This window comes from Pseudoliparis swirei, chromosome 13 (assembly GCF_029220125.1).
Source record: "Pseudoliparis swirei isolate HS2019 ecotype Mariana Trench chromosome 13, NWPU_hadal_v1, whole genome shotgun sequence".
Lineage (NCBI taxonomy): Eukaryota > Metazoa > Chordata > Actinopteri > Perciformes > Liparidae > Pseudoliparis > Pseudoliparis swirei.
The window spans coordinates 6,073,639-6,088,076 of NC_079400.1; the positions used below are offsets into that span (position 1 = coordinate 6,073,639).

Below are 14,438 nucleotides of genomic sequence, written 5' to 3' on the forward strand. Positions count from 1 at the left end.
TTTAGTGCTATAAATGAACACTCTGGAATATGCACAAGAGGATGATGAGAAATGATCATGTCCTCTTCCTCTATTCTAACCTAAATAAATCTAATAAATGAAAGTATTCATACATTTTGTGTTACACCCATTAAATATAAATATCTATTTTTGTAATTGATTTATTTAAATGTATCAAACAATATTTAAATGTGCCACCTCTAAGAAGGGCTTGAATCGTTTTTGTGAGTGTAACTTAAATAAATCTAATAAATTAAAGTATTCATACATTTTGTCTTACACCCATTAAATATAAATATCTATTCTTGTAATTGATTTATTTAAATGTATCAAACAATATTTAAATGTGTCACCTCTAAGAAGGGCTTGAATCGTTTTTGTGAGTGTAACCTAAATAAATCTAATAAATGAAAGTATTCCTACATTTTGTGTTACACCCATTCAATATAAATATCTTCGTTTTGTAATTGATTTATTTAAATGTATCAAACAATATTTAAATGTGTCACCTCTAAGAAGGGCGTCAATCGTTTTTTTAGTGTGTCTTGTTGAGCTGATAAACCCATATTCTGAATCATTAGTCCCACATCCAACAATGAGGCACAGCACCATAATCACAAGGCACACCGCTTTGAACTGAAATTGTGTCTCCTTCAGGATATAATGGTCATTTCTAAAGAAGAGCGGCATACAAATAAGCAAAACAATGCCGTGGTGGGACCCCAACATGGCCGCCAGAGTTTGTTGTGGTCACGTGAGTGAATACGCTCTATTCTGTAAATCAAAATAAATGTGTAAAAGTATGATTGTAAGAAGTGTTTCATCATTGCTTCAACAAAAGGCCACTGGGTTCCTAAAGCTGCAACAAGTAATAAGTAACAGGCTTTCCTCCTGGAAGGTATATGTTTTAAAGCTCGCCGTCATGAACACTTTTTAAAAACGCAACTTAGTTTTGCCTCTTTTTGACCTGGATGAATTATTTTTACGGCGGCGGTTTGAGTTTACCAGAAGGAAGGCATGGATTCATACACGACGAGCTATAAACTGGATGGTTCAGGCCAGGGAATGTTGTTTGCGTGTCATCAGACCTCAGCCCATAAAACCGTTCCCTTCTTTTGTATGCTCCTACTAGATAAACAGGGTGAGCTGGTGGCGCTCCCTCATCTGCTCTGATCCTCACCAATGACTGTCTTTTATAATAAAATTAGAAAAGTTAGTGCAAACTTGCAAAAGTGCAAAACAGTTGCATTAATTTCTTAGGCAACATTTCCCTGGGTCCATTCAACTGGAGAAAAATAATAATAATTCCCTTCAAAGAAATATCAAGTCCAAGTCCTTTCTGCTCACTTGTCTGAGGCTGAGCCCGATACTTGGTGTCTCATCTTGAGTACAAGTTCATTAATGTTTGGGGTCAGGCTCTGAGCTGAGGAAATCCTCAGGATTGACTTCAGGTGTTCATCAGTAAGACGACTCCTATGTGATGTTTTGTTTAGTTTCATCAACGAAAACAGTTGTTCACACAGGTATGTGCTGCCAAACATAGACAGCATGCGAGCAACTTGGGTGCGCAGCTCAGGCATTGTGTCGGGGATGAAACGGGCAAACTCAGCAGTGCCCACGGACTCATATTTTGCCTTCAGTGTGTCATTACACTGGAGCTCAATCAGCTCCATTTGGAGATTTGCTGGTGCACTTTCCACGTCAACTGCAAATGGATTGCTGAGTAGTTGAAACCTGCTTTTTGGGCTTCAAAGTCGGAAAATCTCCGCCTGAAGTCGGCAGCAAGTATGCCGAGATTGTCAGCAAACTCTGTACTCACTGGGCTCAGTAGGCTGTTTAGAGACCAGCTCGTGCATGGTCTTGCAACACGAAACATGGTCAAAGTTATTTTTTCGCATCTGCGTTTCCCACAGGCTCAGCTTGGTTTTAAACGCCTCACAGTAGAATACATGTCAGAGATGACATGGCCCCGCCCCTGCAGCAGCAGGTTCAGTTCATTCAGATGGCCAGCGATGTCACACAGAAATGCGACTTCACACAGGAACTTTTATCACGGAGCTCTGTAGTGTCTTTCCTTTGCTTTCCATGAACAGACAGATATCCTCACGCAGCTCGAAGCACCTTTTCAACACCTTTCCCTTGCTTAGCCACCGCACCTCTGTGTGATAGGGCAGGTCACCATAGTCTGAATTTAACTCCTCCAGAAACGTCTTGAACTGGCGGTGATTTAAACCTTTTGCTCTAATGAAGTTAACTGCTCGTGTTATGGTGCTCATAACATGTTCCATTTTCAAAGCTTTGCCACACAACGACTCCTGGTGTATGATGCAGTGACAAGATATCAGCTCACCCGTGCCGTCTTTCTCCTTTTTTCTCTCCCGAATCCTTGCCACCAAGCCACTTTTATGACCGCACATTGCGGGCGCTCCGTCTGTTGTTAGTGCCACAAGTTTGTCCCAAGGCAGCTCCATGTCATTTACACACCCGGATACACCTGTTCATACAGATCCTTTCCTGTAGTTGTGCCATGCATCGGACATAATCCCAAAACTCTTCTGTCACGCACAGGCTTGAGTCCACTCCACGGATGAAAATTGACAGCTGAGCAATGTCCGATATGTCGGTGCTCTCATCCACAGCAAGGGAGTATGCGATGAAATCTTTTCCTTTTCCCACAAGCTGTTGTTTAAGATTAGTGGAAAGCTGGTTTACATGGTCAGCAACTGTGTTTCTGCTCAGACTCACATTTGAAAATAGCTGCCTTTGTTCTGGGCACACAACGTCACAAACTTTGAGCATACAGTTCTTTACAAAGTCTCCCTCGGTAAATGGCCGGGCTGATTTTGCGACCTCTTCAGCCACAATAAAACTGGCCTTGACTGCAGCCTCGCTTTGTGATTTGGCTTTTGTGAACATAGCCTGCTGGGACTTAAGATTTCTTTTTAACTCTGCTACCTTCTGTAGCCTTTGTTCTGTGTTCATATTCTTGTATTTGTCTTTCTGTGCGTCTGTGTGTTTCGTTGATGTTTCATAGTGCCTTCTTAAGTTATATTCTTTCATAACAGACACGCTGTCTCCACACACAAGACACACAGGCTTTCCTTTTACTTCGGTGAACATGTATTCTGCCTCCCACCTGTCTTGAAACCCCCTGTTTTCAGCGTCTACCTTTCTTTTGCCATTTGGGGGAGAGGGAGATGACAATTGAAAGCGATGTTCAGGCCTCCACTGTGACTCTGCTGCTGCTGCTCATGAAGTGAAGAGAAGACGCGGGATCGCGCTCGCTCACGGGCACTCGGTACGCGCCAATGCACTCGCAGTGCATCTTGGGACTTGTAGTATTATGGTGCTGCGGACACATAATACTGCGGGCCGGTTTTAATAGTAATTAGATATCATCCCGCGGGCCAGAGAGAACTAATTCACGGGCCGGATCTGGCCCGCGGGCCTTGACTTTGACACGTGATCTAACCTAAATAAATCTAATAAATGAAAGTATTCATACATTTTGTGTTACACCCATTAAATATAAATATCTATTTTTGTAATTGATTTATTTAAATGTATCAAACAATATTTAAATGTGCCACCTCTAAGAAGGGCTTGAATCGTGTTGTGAGTGTAACTTAAATAAATCTAATAAATGAAAGTATTCATACATTTTGTCTTACACCCATTAAATATAAATATCTATTCTTGTAATTGATTTATTTAAATGTATCAAACAATATTTAAATGTGTCACCTCTAAGAAGGGCTTGAATCGTTTTTGTGAGTGTAACCTAAATAAATCTAATAAATGAAAGTATTCCTACATTTTGTGTTACACCCATTCAATATAAATATCTTCGTTTTGTAATTGATTTATTTAAATGTATCAAACAATATTTAAATGTGTCACCTCTAAGAAGGGCGTCAATCGTTTTTTTAGTGTGTCTTGTTGAGCTGATAAACCCATATTCTGAATCATTAGTCCCACATCCAACAATGAGGCACAGCACCATAATCACAAGGCACACCGCTTTGAACTGAAATTGTGTCTCCTTCAGGATATAATGGTAATTTCTAAGGAAGAGCGGCATACAAATAAGCAAAACAATGCCGTGGTGGGACCCCAACATGGCCGCCAGAGTTTGTTGTGGTCACGTGAGTGAATACGCTCTATTCTGTAAATCAAAATAAATGTGTAAAAGTATGATTGTAAGAAGTGTTTCATCATTGCTTCAACAAAAGGCCACTGGGTTCCTAAAGCTGCAACAAGTAATAAGTAACAGGCTTTCCTCCTGGAAGGTATATGTTTTAAAGCTCGCCGTCATGAACACTTTTTAAAAACGCAACTTAGTTTTGCCTCTTTTTGACCTGGATGAATTATTTTTACGGCGGCGGTTTGAGTTTACCAGAAGGAAGGCATGGATTCATACACGACGAGCTATAAACTGGATGGTTCAGGGAATGTTGTTTGCGTGTCATCAGACCTCAGCCCATAAAACCGTTCCCTTCTTTTGTATGCTCCTACTAGATAAACAGGGTGAGCTGGTGGCGCTCCCTCATCTGCTCTGATCCTCACCAATGACTGTCTTTTATAATAAAATTAGAAAAGTTAGTGCAAACTTGCAAAAGTGCAAAACAGTTGCATTAATTTCTTAGGCAACATTTCCCTGGGTCCATTCAACTGGAGAAAAATAATAATAATTCCCTTCAAAGAAATATCAAGTCCAAGTCCTTTCTGCTCACTTGTCTGAGGCTGAGCCCGATACTTGGTGTCTCATCTTGAGTACAAGTTCATTAATGTTTGGGGTCAGGCTCTGAGCTGAGGAAATCCTCAGGATTGACTTCAGGTGTTCATCAGTAAGACGACTCCTATGTGATGTTTTGTTTAGTTTCATCAACGAAAACAGTTGTTCACACAGGTATGTGCTGCCAAACATAGACAGCATGCGAGCAACTTGGGTGCGCAGCTCAGGCATTGTGTCGGGATGAAACGGGCAAACTCAGCAGTGCCCACGGACTCATATTTTGCCTTCAGTGTGTCATTACACTGGAGCTCAATCAGCTCCATTTGGAGATTTGCTGGTGCACTTTCCACGTCAACTGCAAATGGATTGCTGAGTAGTTGAAACCTGCTTTTTGGGCTTCAAAGTCGGAAAATCTCCGCCTGAAGTCGGCAGCAAGTATGCCGAGATTGTCAGCAAACTCTGTACTCACTGGGCTCAGTAGGCTGTTTAGAGACCAGCTCGTGCATGGTCTTGCAACACGAAACATGGTCAAAGTTATTTTTTCGCATCTGCGTTTCCCACAGGCTCAGCTTGGTTTTAAACGCCCTCACAGTAGAATACATGTCAGAGATGACATGGCCCCGCCCCTGCAGCAGCAGGTTCAGTTCATTCAGATGGCCAGCGATGTCACACAGAAATGCGACTTCACACAGGAACTTTTTATCACGGAGCTCTGTAGTGTCTTTCCTTTGCTTTCCATGAACAGACAGATATCCTCACGCAGCTCAAGCACCTTTTCAACACCTTTCCTTGCTTAGCCACCGCACCTCTGTGTGATAGGGCAGGTCACCATAGTCTGAATTTAACTCCTCCAGAAACGTCTTGAACTGGCGGTGATTTAAACCTTTGCTCTAATGAAGTTAACTGCTCGTGTTATGGTGCTCATAACATGTTCCATTTTCAAAGCTTTGCCACACAACGACTCCTGGTGTATGATGCAGTGACAAGATATCAGCTCACCCGTGCCGTCTTTCTCCTTTTTCTCTCCCGAATCCTTGCCACCAAGCCACTTTTATGACCGCACATTGCGGGCGCTCCGTCTGTTGTTAGTGCCACAAGTTTGTCCCAAGACAGCTCCATGTCATTTACACACCCGGATACACCTGTTCATACAGATCCTTTCCTGTAGTTGTGCCATGCATCGGACATAATCCCAAAAACTCTTCTGTCACGCACAGGCTTGAGTCCACTCCACGGATGAAAATTGACAGCTGAGCAATGTCCGATATGTCGGTGCTCTCATCCACAGCAAGGGAGTATGCGATGAAATCTTTTCCTTTTCCCACAAGCTGTTGTTTAAGATTAGTGGAAAGCTGGTTTACATGGTCAGCAACTGTGTTTCTGCTCAGACTCACATTTGAAAATAGCTGCCTTTGTTCTGGGCACACAACGTCACAAACTTTGAGCATACAGTTCTTTACAAAGTCTCCTCGGTAAATGGCGGGCTGATTTTGCGACCTCTTCAGCCACAATAAAACTGGCCTTGACTGCAGCCTCGCTTTGTGATTTGGCTTTTGTGAACATAGCCTGCTGGGACTTAAGATTTCTTTTTAACTCTGCTACCTTCTGTAGCCTTTGTTCTGTGTTCATATTCTTGTATTTGTCTTTCTGTGCGTCTGTGTGTTTCGTTGATGTTTCATAGTGCCTTCTTAAGTTATATTCTTTCATAACAGACACGCTGTCTCCACACACAAGACACACAGGCTTTCCTTTACTGGTGAACATGTATTCTGCCTCCCACCTGTCTTGAAACCCCTGTTTTCAGCGTCTACCTTTCTTTTGCCATTTTGGGGAGAGGAGATGACAATTGAAGGCGATGTTCAGGCCTCCACTGTGACTCTGCTGCTGCTGCTCATGAAGTGAAGAGAAGACGGGATCGCCCTCGCTCACGGGCACGAGGTACCGGCCAATGGACTCGCAGTGCATCTTGGCACTTCTACTATTATGGTGCTGCGGACACATGATACTGCGGGCGGTTTTAATAGTAATTAGATATCATCCCGCGGGCCAGAGAGAACTAATTCACGGGCCGGATCTGGCCCGCGGGCCTTGACTTTGACACGTGATCTAACCTAAATAAATCTAATAAATGAAAGTATTCATACATTTTGTGTTACACCCATTAAATATAAATATCTATTTTTGTAATTGATTTATTTAAATGTATCAAACAATATTTAAATGTGCCACCTCTAAGAAGGGCTTGAATCGTTTTTGTGAGTGTAACTTAAATAAATCTAATAAATGAAAGTATTCATACATTTTGTCTTACACCCATTAAATATAAATATCTATTCTTGTAATTGATTTATTTAAATGTATCAAACAATATTTAAATGTGTCACCTCTAAGAAGGGCTTGAATCGTTTTTGTGAGTGTAACCTAAATAAATCTAATAAATGAAAGTATTCCTACATTTTGTGTTACACCCATTCAATATAAATATCTTCGTTTTGTAATTGATTTATTTAAATGTATCAAACAATATTTAAATGTGTCACCTCTAAGAAGGGCGTCAATCGTTTTTTTAGTGTGTCTTGTTGAGCTGATAAACCCATATTCTGAATCATTAGTCCCACATCCAACAATGAGGCACAGCACCATAATCACAAGGCACACCGCTTTGAACTGAAATTGTGTCTCCTTCAGGATATAATGGTAATTTCTAAGGGAAGAGCGGCATACAAATAAGCAAAACAATGCCGTGGTGGGACCCCAACATGGCCGCCAGAGTTTGTTGTGGTCACGTGAGTGAATACGCTCTATTCTGTAAATCAAAATAAATGTGTAAAAGTATGATTGTAAGAAGTGTTTCATCATTGCTTCAACAAAAGGCCACTGGGTTCCTAAAGCTGCAACAAGTAATAAGTAACAGGCTTTCCTCCTGGAAGGTATATGTTTTAAAGCTCGCCGTCATGAACACTTTTTAAAAACGCAACTTAGTTTTGCCTCTTTTTGACCTGGATGAATTATTTTTACGGCGGCGGTTTGAGTTTACCAGAAGGAAGGCATGGATTCATACACGACGAGCTATAAACTGGATGGTTCAGGGAATGTTGTTTGCGTGTCATCAGACCTCAGCCCATAAAACCGTTCCCTTCTTTTGTATGCTCCTACTAGATAAACAGGGTGAGCTGGTGGCGCTCCCTCATCTGCTCTGATCCTCACCAATGACTGTCTTTTATAATAAAATTAGAAAAGTTAGTGCAAACTTGCAAAAGTGCAAAACAGTTGCATTAATTTCTTAGGCAACATTTCCCTGGGTCCATTCAACTGGAGAAAAATAATAATAATTCCCTTCAAAGAAATATCAAGTCCAAGTCCTTTCTGCTCACTTGTCTGAGGCTGAGCCCGATACTTGGTGTCTCATCTTGAGTACAAGTTCATTAATGTTTGGGGTCAGGCTCTGAGCTGAGGAAATCCTCAGGATTGACTTCAGGTGTTCATCAGTAAGACGACTCCTATGTGATGTTTTGTTTAGTTTCATCAACGAAAACAGTTGTTCACACAGGTATGTGCTGCCAAACATAGACAGCATGTGAGCAACTTGGGTGCGCAGCTCAGGCATTGTGTCGGGGATGAAACGGGCAAACTCAGCAGTGCCCACGGACTCATATTTTGCCTTCAGTGTGTCATTACACTGGAGCTCAATCAGCTCCATTTGGAGATTTGCTGGTGCACTTTCCACGTCAACTGCAAATGGATTGCTGAGTAGTTGAAACCTGCTTTTTTGGGCTTCAAAGTCGGAAAATCTCCGCCTGAAGTCGGCAGCAAGTATGCCGAGTTTGTCAGCAAACTCTGTACTCGGGAACACGACAGTAGGCTCACTGGGCTCAGTAGGCTGTTTAGAGACCAGCTCGTGCATGGTCTTGCAACACGAAACATGGTCAAAGTTATTTTTTCGCATCTGCGTTTCCCACAGGCTCAGCTTGGTTTTAAACGCCCTCACAGTAGAATACATGTCAGAGATGACATGGCCCCGCCCCTGCAGCAGCAGGTTCAGTTCATTCAGATGGCCAGCGATGTCACACAGAAATGCGACTTCACACAGGAACTTTTTATCACGGAGCTCTGTAGTGTCTTTCCCTTTGCTTTCCATGAACAGACAGATATCCTCACGCAGCTCGAAGCACCTTTTCAACACCTTTCCCTTGCTTAGCCACCGCACCTCTGTGTGATAGGGCAGGTCACCATAGTCTGAATTTAACTCCTCCAGAAACGTCTTGAACTGGCGGTGATTTAAACCTTTTGCTCTAATGAAGTTAACTGCTCGTGTTATGGTGCTCATAACATGTTCCATTTTCAAAGCTTTGCCACACAACGACTCCTGGTGTAGGCTATGATGCAGTGATAAGATATCAGCTCACCCGTGCCGTCTTTCTCCTTTTTTCTCTCCCGAATCCTTGCCACCAAGCCACTTTTATGACCGCACATTGCGGGCGCTCCGTCTGTTGTTAGTGCCACAAGTTTGTCCCAAGGCAGCTCCATGTCATTTACACACCCGGATACACCTGTTCATACAGATCCTTTCCTGTAGTTGTGCCATGCATCGGACATAATCCCAAAAACTCTTCTGTCACGCACAGGCTTGAGTCCACTCCACGGATGAAAATTGACAGCTGAGCAATGTCCGATATGTCGGTGCTCTCATCCACAGCAAGGGAGTATGTGATGAAATCTTTTCCTTTTCCCACAAGCTGTTGTTTAAGATTAGTGGAAAGCTGGTTTACATGGTCAGCAACTGTGTTTCTGCTCAGACTCACATTTGAAAATAGCTGCCTTTGTTCTGGGCACACAACGTCACAAACTTTGAGCATACAGTTCTTTACAAAGTCTCCCTCGGTAAATGGCGGGCTGATTTTGCGACCTCTTCAGCCACAATAAAACTGGCCTTGACTGCAGCCTCGCTTTGTGATTTGGCTTTTGTGAACATAGCCTGCTGGGACTTAAGATTTCTTTTAACTCTGCTACCTTCTGTAGCCTTTGTTCTGTGTTCATATTCTTGTATTTGTCTTTCTGTGCCTGTGTGTTTCGTTGATGTTTCATAGTGCCTTCTTAAGTTATATTCTTTCATAACAGACACGCTGTCTCCACACACAAGACACACAGGCTTTCCTTTTACTTCGGTGAACATGTATTCTGCCTCCCACCTGTCTTGAAACCCCCTGTTTTCAGCATCTACCTTTCTTTTTGCCATTTTGGGGGAGAGGGAGATGACAATTGAAGGCGATGTTCAGGCCTCCACTGTGACTCTGCTGCTGCTGCTCATGAAGTGAAGAGAAGACGCGGGATCGCGCTCGCTCACGGGCACTCGGTACGCGCCAATGCACTCGCAGTGCATCTTGGGACTTGTAGTATTATGGTGCTGCGGACACATAATACTGCGGGCCGGTTTTAATAGTAATTAGATATCATCCCGCGGGCCAGAGAGAACTAATTCACGGGCCGGATCTGGCCCGCGGGCCTTGACTTTGACACATGTGCTCTATTGGTCCACGAGCAGCAGAGTGGAAATCTCATATTAACTTTTCATAAGCTAATGTTCCCAAATGAAGTTTTCTCAAAACGAATACCTGTGAACGACGAGGTCTCCCCCCTTTTTTGTCACACTTGGGTGGAACACATTATCCCCGATATTAGGGCCGAACATACTTGTAACAGGTTAATGACCTCACACTTTCCACACCATTTCACTTAGCGGGCCATAGCCAGGAAAAGCGAAATGTTTCACTCCCAGTTCACTAAATTATGAATTAGCCAAAAGGTGAGGCGATTAAAGGTTCAACATTTTATGGTTCGACCAATAGACGATCTCCTCGTTGACCTCGGGTGGTGATATGTTCAACCATTAGCTGAAAACTGTCTTGATATCCATTACCGAGGGTATAAATATTGGAAGAGGAGCACAAATAATCTAGAAATTACCAATCAAAGTGTTTCCAATCTCAGAGAGAAATTACTATTTGTAGTATAACCAACATAAACACCACAAGCTTCATCTATATACATGTATAAATAAATTACACATTGGAAAGCATTGAATCATGGGGATTTCACATAATTTGTCATAAAATAGTGCACATATTTCAGCAGCTGTACATTTTGTCACATAACCCAAGACTGATTTTGATTAATATGATTGTCAATGACATTAAACACGCTTTTTCTGAACAGATTAGCTGGACTTGGCACAACACATTTTCACACTGGTGTTTTCAAACCATCCGAACGCTTACAGTCGCCCCGGCCTGTCACACTTCTTCAGCCTTAACTGCTCTGTAACGAGCGCTGACAGGTCACGTGGCACAAACTGTGATGTCTGAATAATTTGAATAAATGCTAAATCATTGCAAAGCAGCCGCAGAGATCAGCGAAGTGAAAGTGAAGTGTTTGCGCTTCCCCAAGGCTCAGTGGCATCTGTTCTACATGTGTGCAGCCAAAACATCCATGTTTCTCCAATTAATTGTGCTTGTATTAGAGTAAATATTTGACTTTGAAGCGCTAAAGCGTTAATTGGGGGGGTCCCTTTCTGCAAGGAAACCCATGTGTCGATATTCCACTGCACAATGCGAGTCATTTAACGGGGAATCCTTTCAAAGGGAAATCTTTTTTTAAATGGTCTAAAATTCTCATTCAACATCAATGATTTAGAACCTGTAGCAGTGGCCGAAATTTCCAGAATCTCACTTTTTCCTTTTTGTCTTGGAGTGTTCGTCCTGAGCACAAATCAGCGGAATAAGACAGGCTGATGGCTTTCCTTAATTCTGTAAATTGGGAGGTTGTGAGTCCAATTACGGTCTGTTGGTTCAGCTCGAGGCCACCAGGGAGAGCTGTGCTTGTTTCTCAGAGTCACTGGAACAAACCACTCTAACAGCCTCAGCAAAGGAAAGTTAATCACTAATTACTTCTTCACTTCTTAAGTGGCTTTGTTGAATTACAGCACTCTGAAAAGAGGTATTTTGAAAAAAAAAAAAAATCTGTCTGAGTTTTGAGGTTGCGGCTTTCCCGAAAGAAGAAATATATTCTGGTATTGGTTTTTCCCTCCTGCCATTAGAGTTGCTGAAATAGTTTTTACAATTAGGGACTTTTTTTTTAACCTGGCAAAGGAATTATGTACATGAAACCTCTCCAGGATGTGAGGTTGTTGGGGTCTGTTGCTTCTACTGGCCATTAACTGGGGATTAGTGCTGGTGGGCCACACATCTCTTTGAAGAGGTAATTCCTCACACTTCCTTGCTATAGAAAATCCGAAAGCAATCATAGGAGAAACTATGCAGATGGTGCACGCACGGAACCCTGTGGGCACTTTTCTCTTAAGTCACAATTAAAACGCTGCCGTTGTGAAAAGGAAAATCGAGAATTAGATCCAGGCTTAAAACTGAAGGGGAGAGTTGGGGGGGGGGGGGGGGGGAGTAACGGTGAGATCAAATGCTTCTTTTTTTGTAACTGTGAATTGTGTTTACAAGCTAATACAACCCAGCACATCTCTTCACACTTCCCCATATATCTGTCAACGCAACATGTCAGAGCATGTGCAAAACTGTCGCAGTATAAAAGTCGATCACAGGGATGTCACATAGAGAGACTCGGGGAAGTTTCGAGTATCCGACAGTGAAAGGGGTGAATGTCCCGACACTATTGTGGCTGGAAACAAAGAGAACGTTATAAGAGCTGTAGGCACACTGACCTTTTCGGGGACAAGCGGCTCCTGAATAAATATCTCCATTGGGAGCCCGGCGTTGTGCTGACATTGGCTTTAACAGAGGAAAGTCATCTGTGTATTATATTCAAATGTTATAAAATTCCTCACAGTTGCTTCTCAAGTTAAAACTCATGCGTTTGTGTGTACTGTACGACACTGTACAGCAGGTCTCACACGTTTCTCTCCGGTGGTCTCTGGTAAACTGTTAGCATGTCGTCCAAGCCAGCCGTGCAGCGTTGTGTATAGCACCGGGGGTTTGTTCACTCTTTCAGGGCTGTTTCTGTATTTTAAATCACTGACTGTGTAAAACCAGAGACCTCTTGGTTTTACTTGCAAAACTAAATTGAAGGTTGGAGATAGCGCTTGTATTTAAAGTTTGCACGTGGGTGTTTACTCCGTTGAGTTTGACGTCAAAACACAAACATGGGAATTATCTCTTTTGGAAGGTGCCTTTACAGAAATAACTGCCTTTACAGAGTTTGCTTTGGTTTCTCCCAGTGAGGAGTCTGTCACGGGACATGTGAGGTATGTTTTCTCTTTGTTGTGATCGGGCCATTTTACATTTTTATAGATTTTGTCAAACCAACTGTAAAACCGTAATATCGATCAATATCTCATCAGTCCTTTTATTTACTGGTGGTTTCTCAGCTGTGTGCGTCTCAAATATTAAAACTTCATAATAAAGTAACTCAGAAAGAGGAGACGACGGTTTACAAATCGGAACAGAAGAGATGTTGAACATTGATGACTTGTTTTCATGGAGAAAGCTTTCTGTACCATGGTGTTATGTCATGTTGTATTGAGGTCCTTTAATATAATGGATGAATAATGTGTTTACATTCATAACATTTATATAAAAGTAATTTTTTAATCACTTAATTATTACTTGAATCTGCATGAAAATGAATTAGCATGAAAGTCTAATTTCTAAAGCTTAATGTATATAACACAAGTAAAGGGACATCACATGTAGAAGGATAACCGTGAAAGACAATATGTAAGTTGATTAGAGAGCCAGAGTATATCTGAAGAATCCACAATACAGAAGGGCATTTCTGATTTATTCAACCCAACACAAATCTGTACAATAAGTTAAAGAGGGTAACTCCCTTATTACAGTATTAAAAACGTAACTTCCCAGTAAATAATTAACTTGTGTGTTTTGAAATCAAACATTGCTTCACTACAGAGACATGATCTGTTATCTTTGTTTCTTTCAGCCAAACATCGACGATGTGACCCAGCCTTGAGGGACCCCGGTGTCACAGTCACTGCTCCCTCTGCTTCCAGCTGCTGCCATCGGATTATCGGCGGCTGGGTTACACGTCAGACAGCCAGAGATTTGATAAGCAGCATCTGTGAAAGTGAAAAGTCAAGGGCGAGCATGGGAACTGACTTATCCGCCTGGAGCTACTGGTCATTTACGAGGCAATGGAGAGGCCCACGTGGCCTGTGGGTACTGACTGTCCCTTTATGGGGCGTTTACATCATGCCTTTTTAAACCACAAGTTTCAAATTGCATTATATAAAATGCACCTATTACTGTCACAGCACTGTCAAGTTAAATAGTTCAGATACAGATTTAGTGAGTCTTTGGCTGACCAAACACAAAAAACAACAACATAAAAAGCAGAAACCCTGTTAATACAAAATAAATACATTGACAGACCATGTTACACACCATTTAGTTTCAGTGTCTATGGCTTTAATCTACTCAGTTACCTTTGTTTAGTTCAACATGTCGATGGCACTTGGAATGAATGGAAAGGAATAACTCTGGTTATGTAGAAAACGAGAAGAAGGTGACTTTGAGTCAGTGTTTTTCCCTCCACGGATCAACTGTGCCACATTCACAAATGCTAAATACAAGAAACTAGGTGTTCAACTCCTGCCCTTGGAAAAGTAAAGAGAGGTGTGCCTCCACCCTCAGAGGGCCCCTTTGAGGGGAGGCACACCTCTCCC

At 42.2% G+C, this 14,438-nt stretch overlaps 1 protein-coding gene across 1 annotated transcript in view; it reads left to right on the top strand.

The window, feature by feature from the left end:
* Nucleotides 1–13,977, top strand: part of LOC130203938 (uncharacterized) — a 71,416-nt gene extending 57,439 nt beyond the window's left edge. The window contains exon 5 of the mRNA XM_056430401.1: nt 13,697–13,977. Within this exon, the coding sequence (XP_056286376.1) occupies nt 13,697–13,977 (281 nt within the window). The remainder of the gene's footprint in view (nt 1–13,696) is intronic.
* The last annotated feature ends 461 nt before the right edge of the window (nt 13,978–14,438 follow it).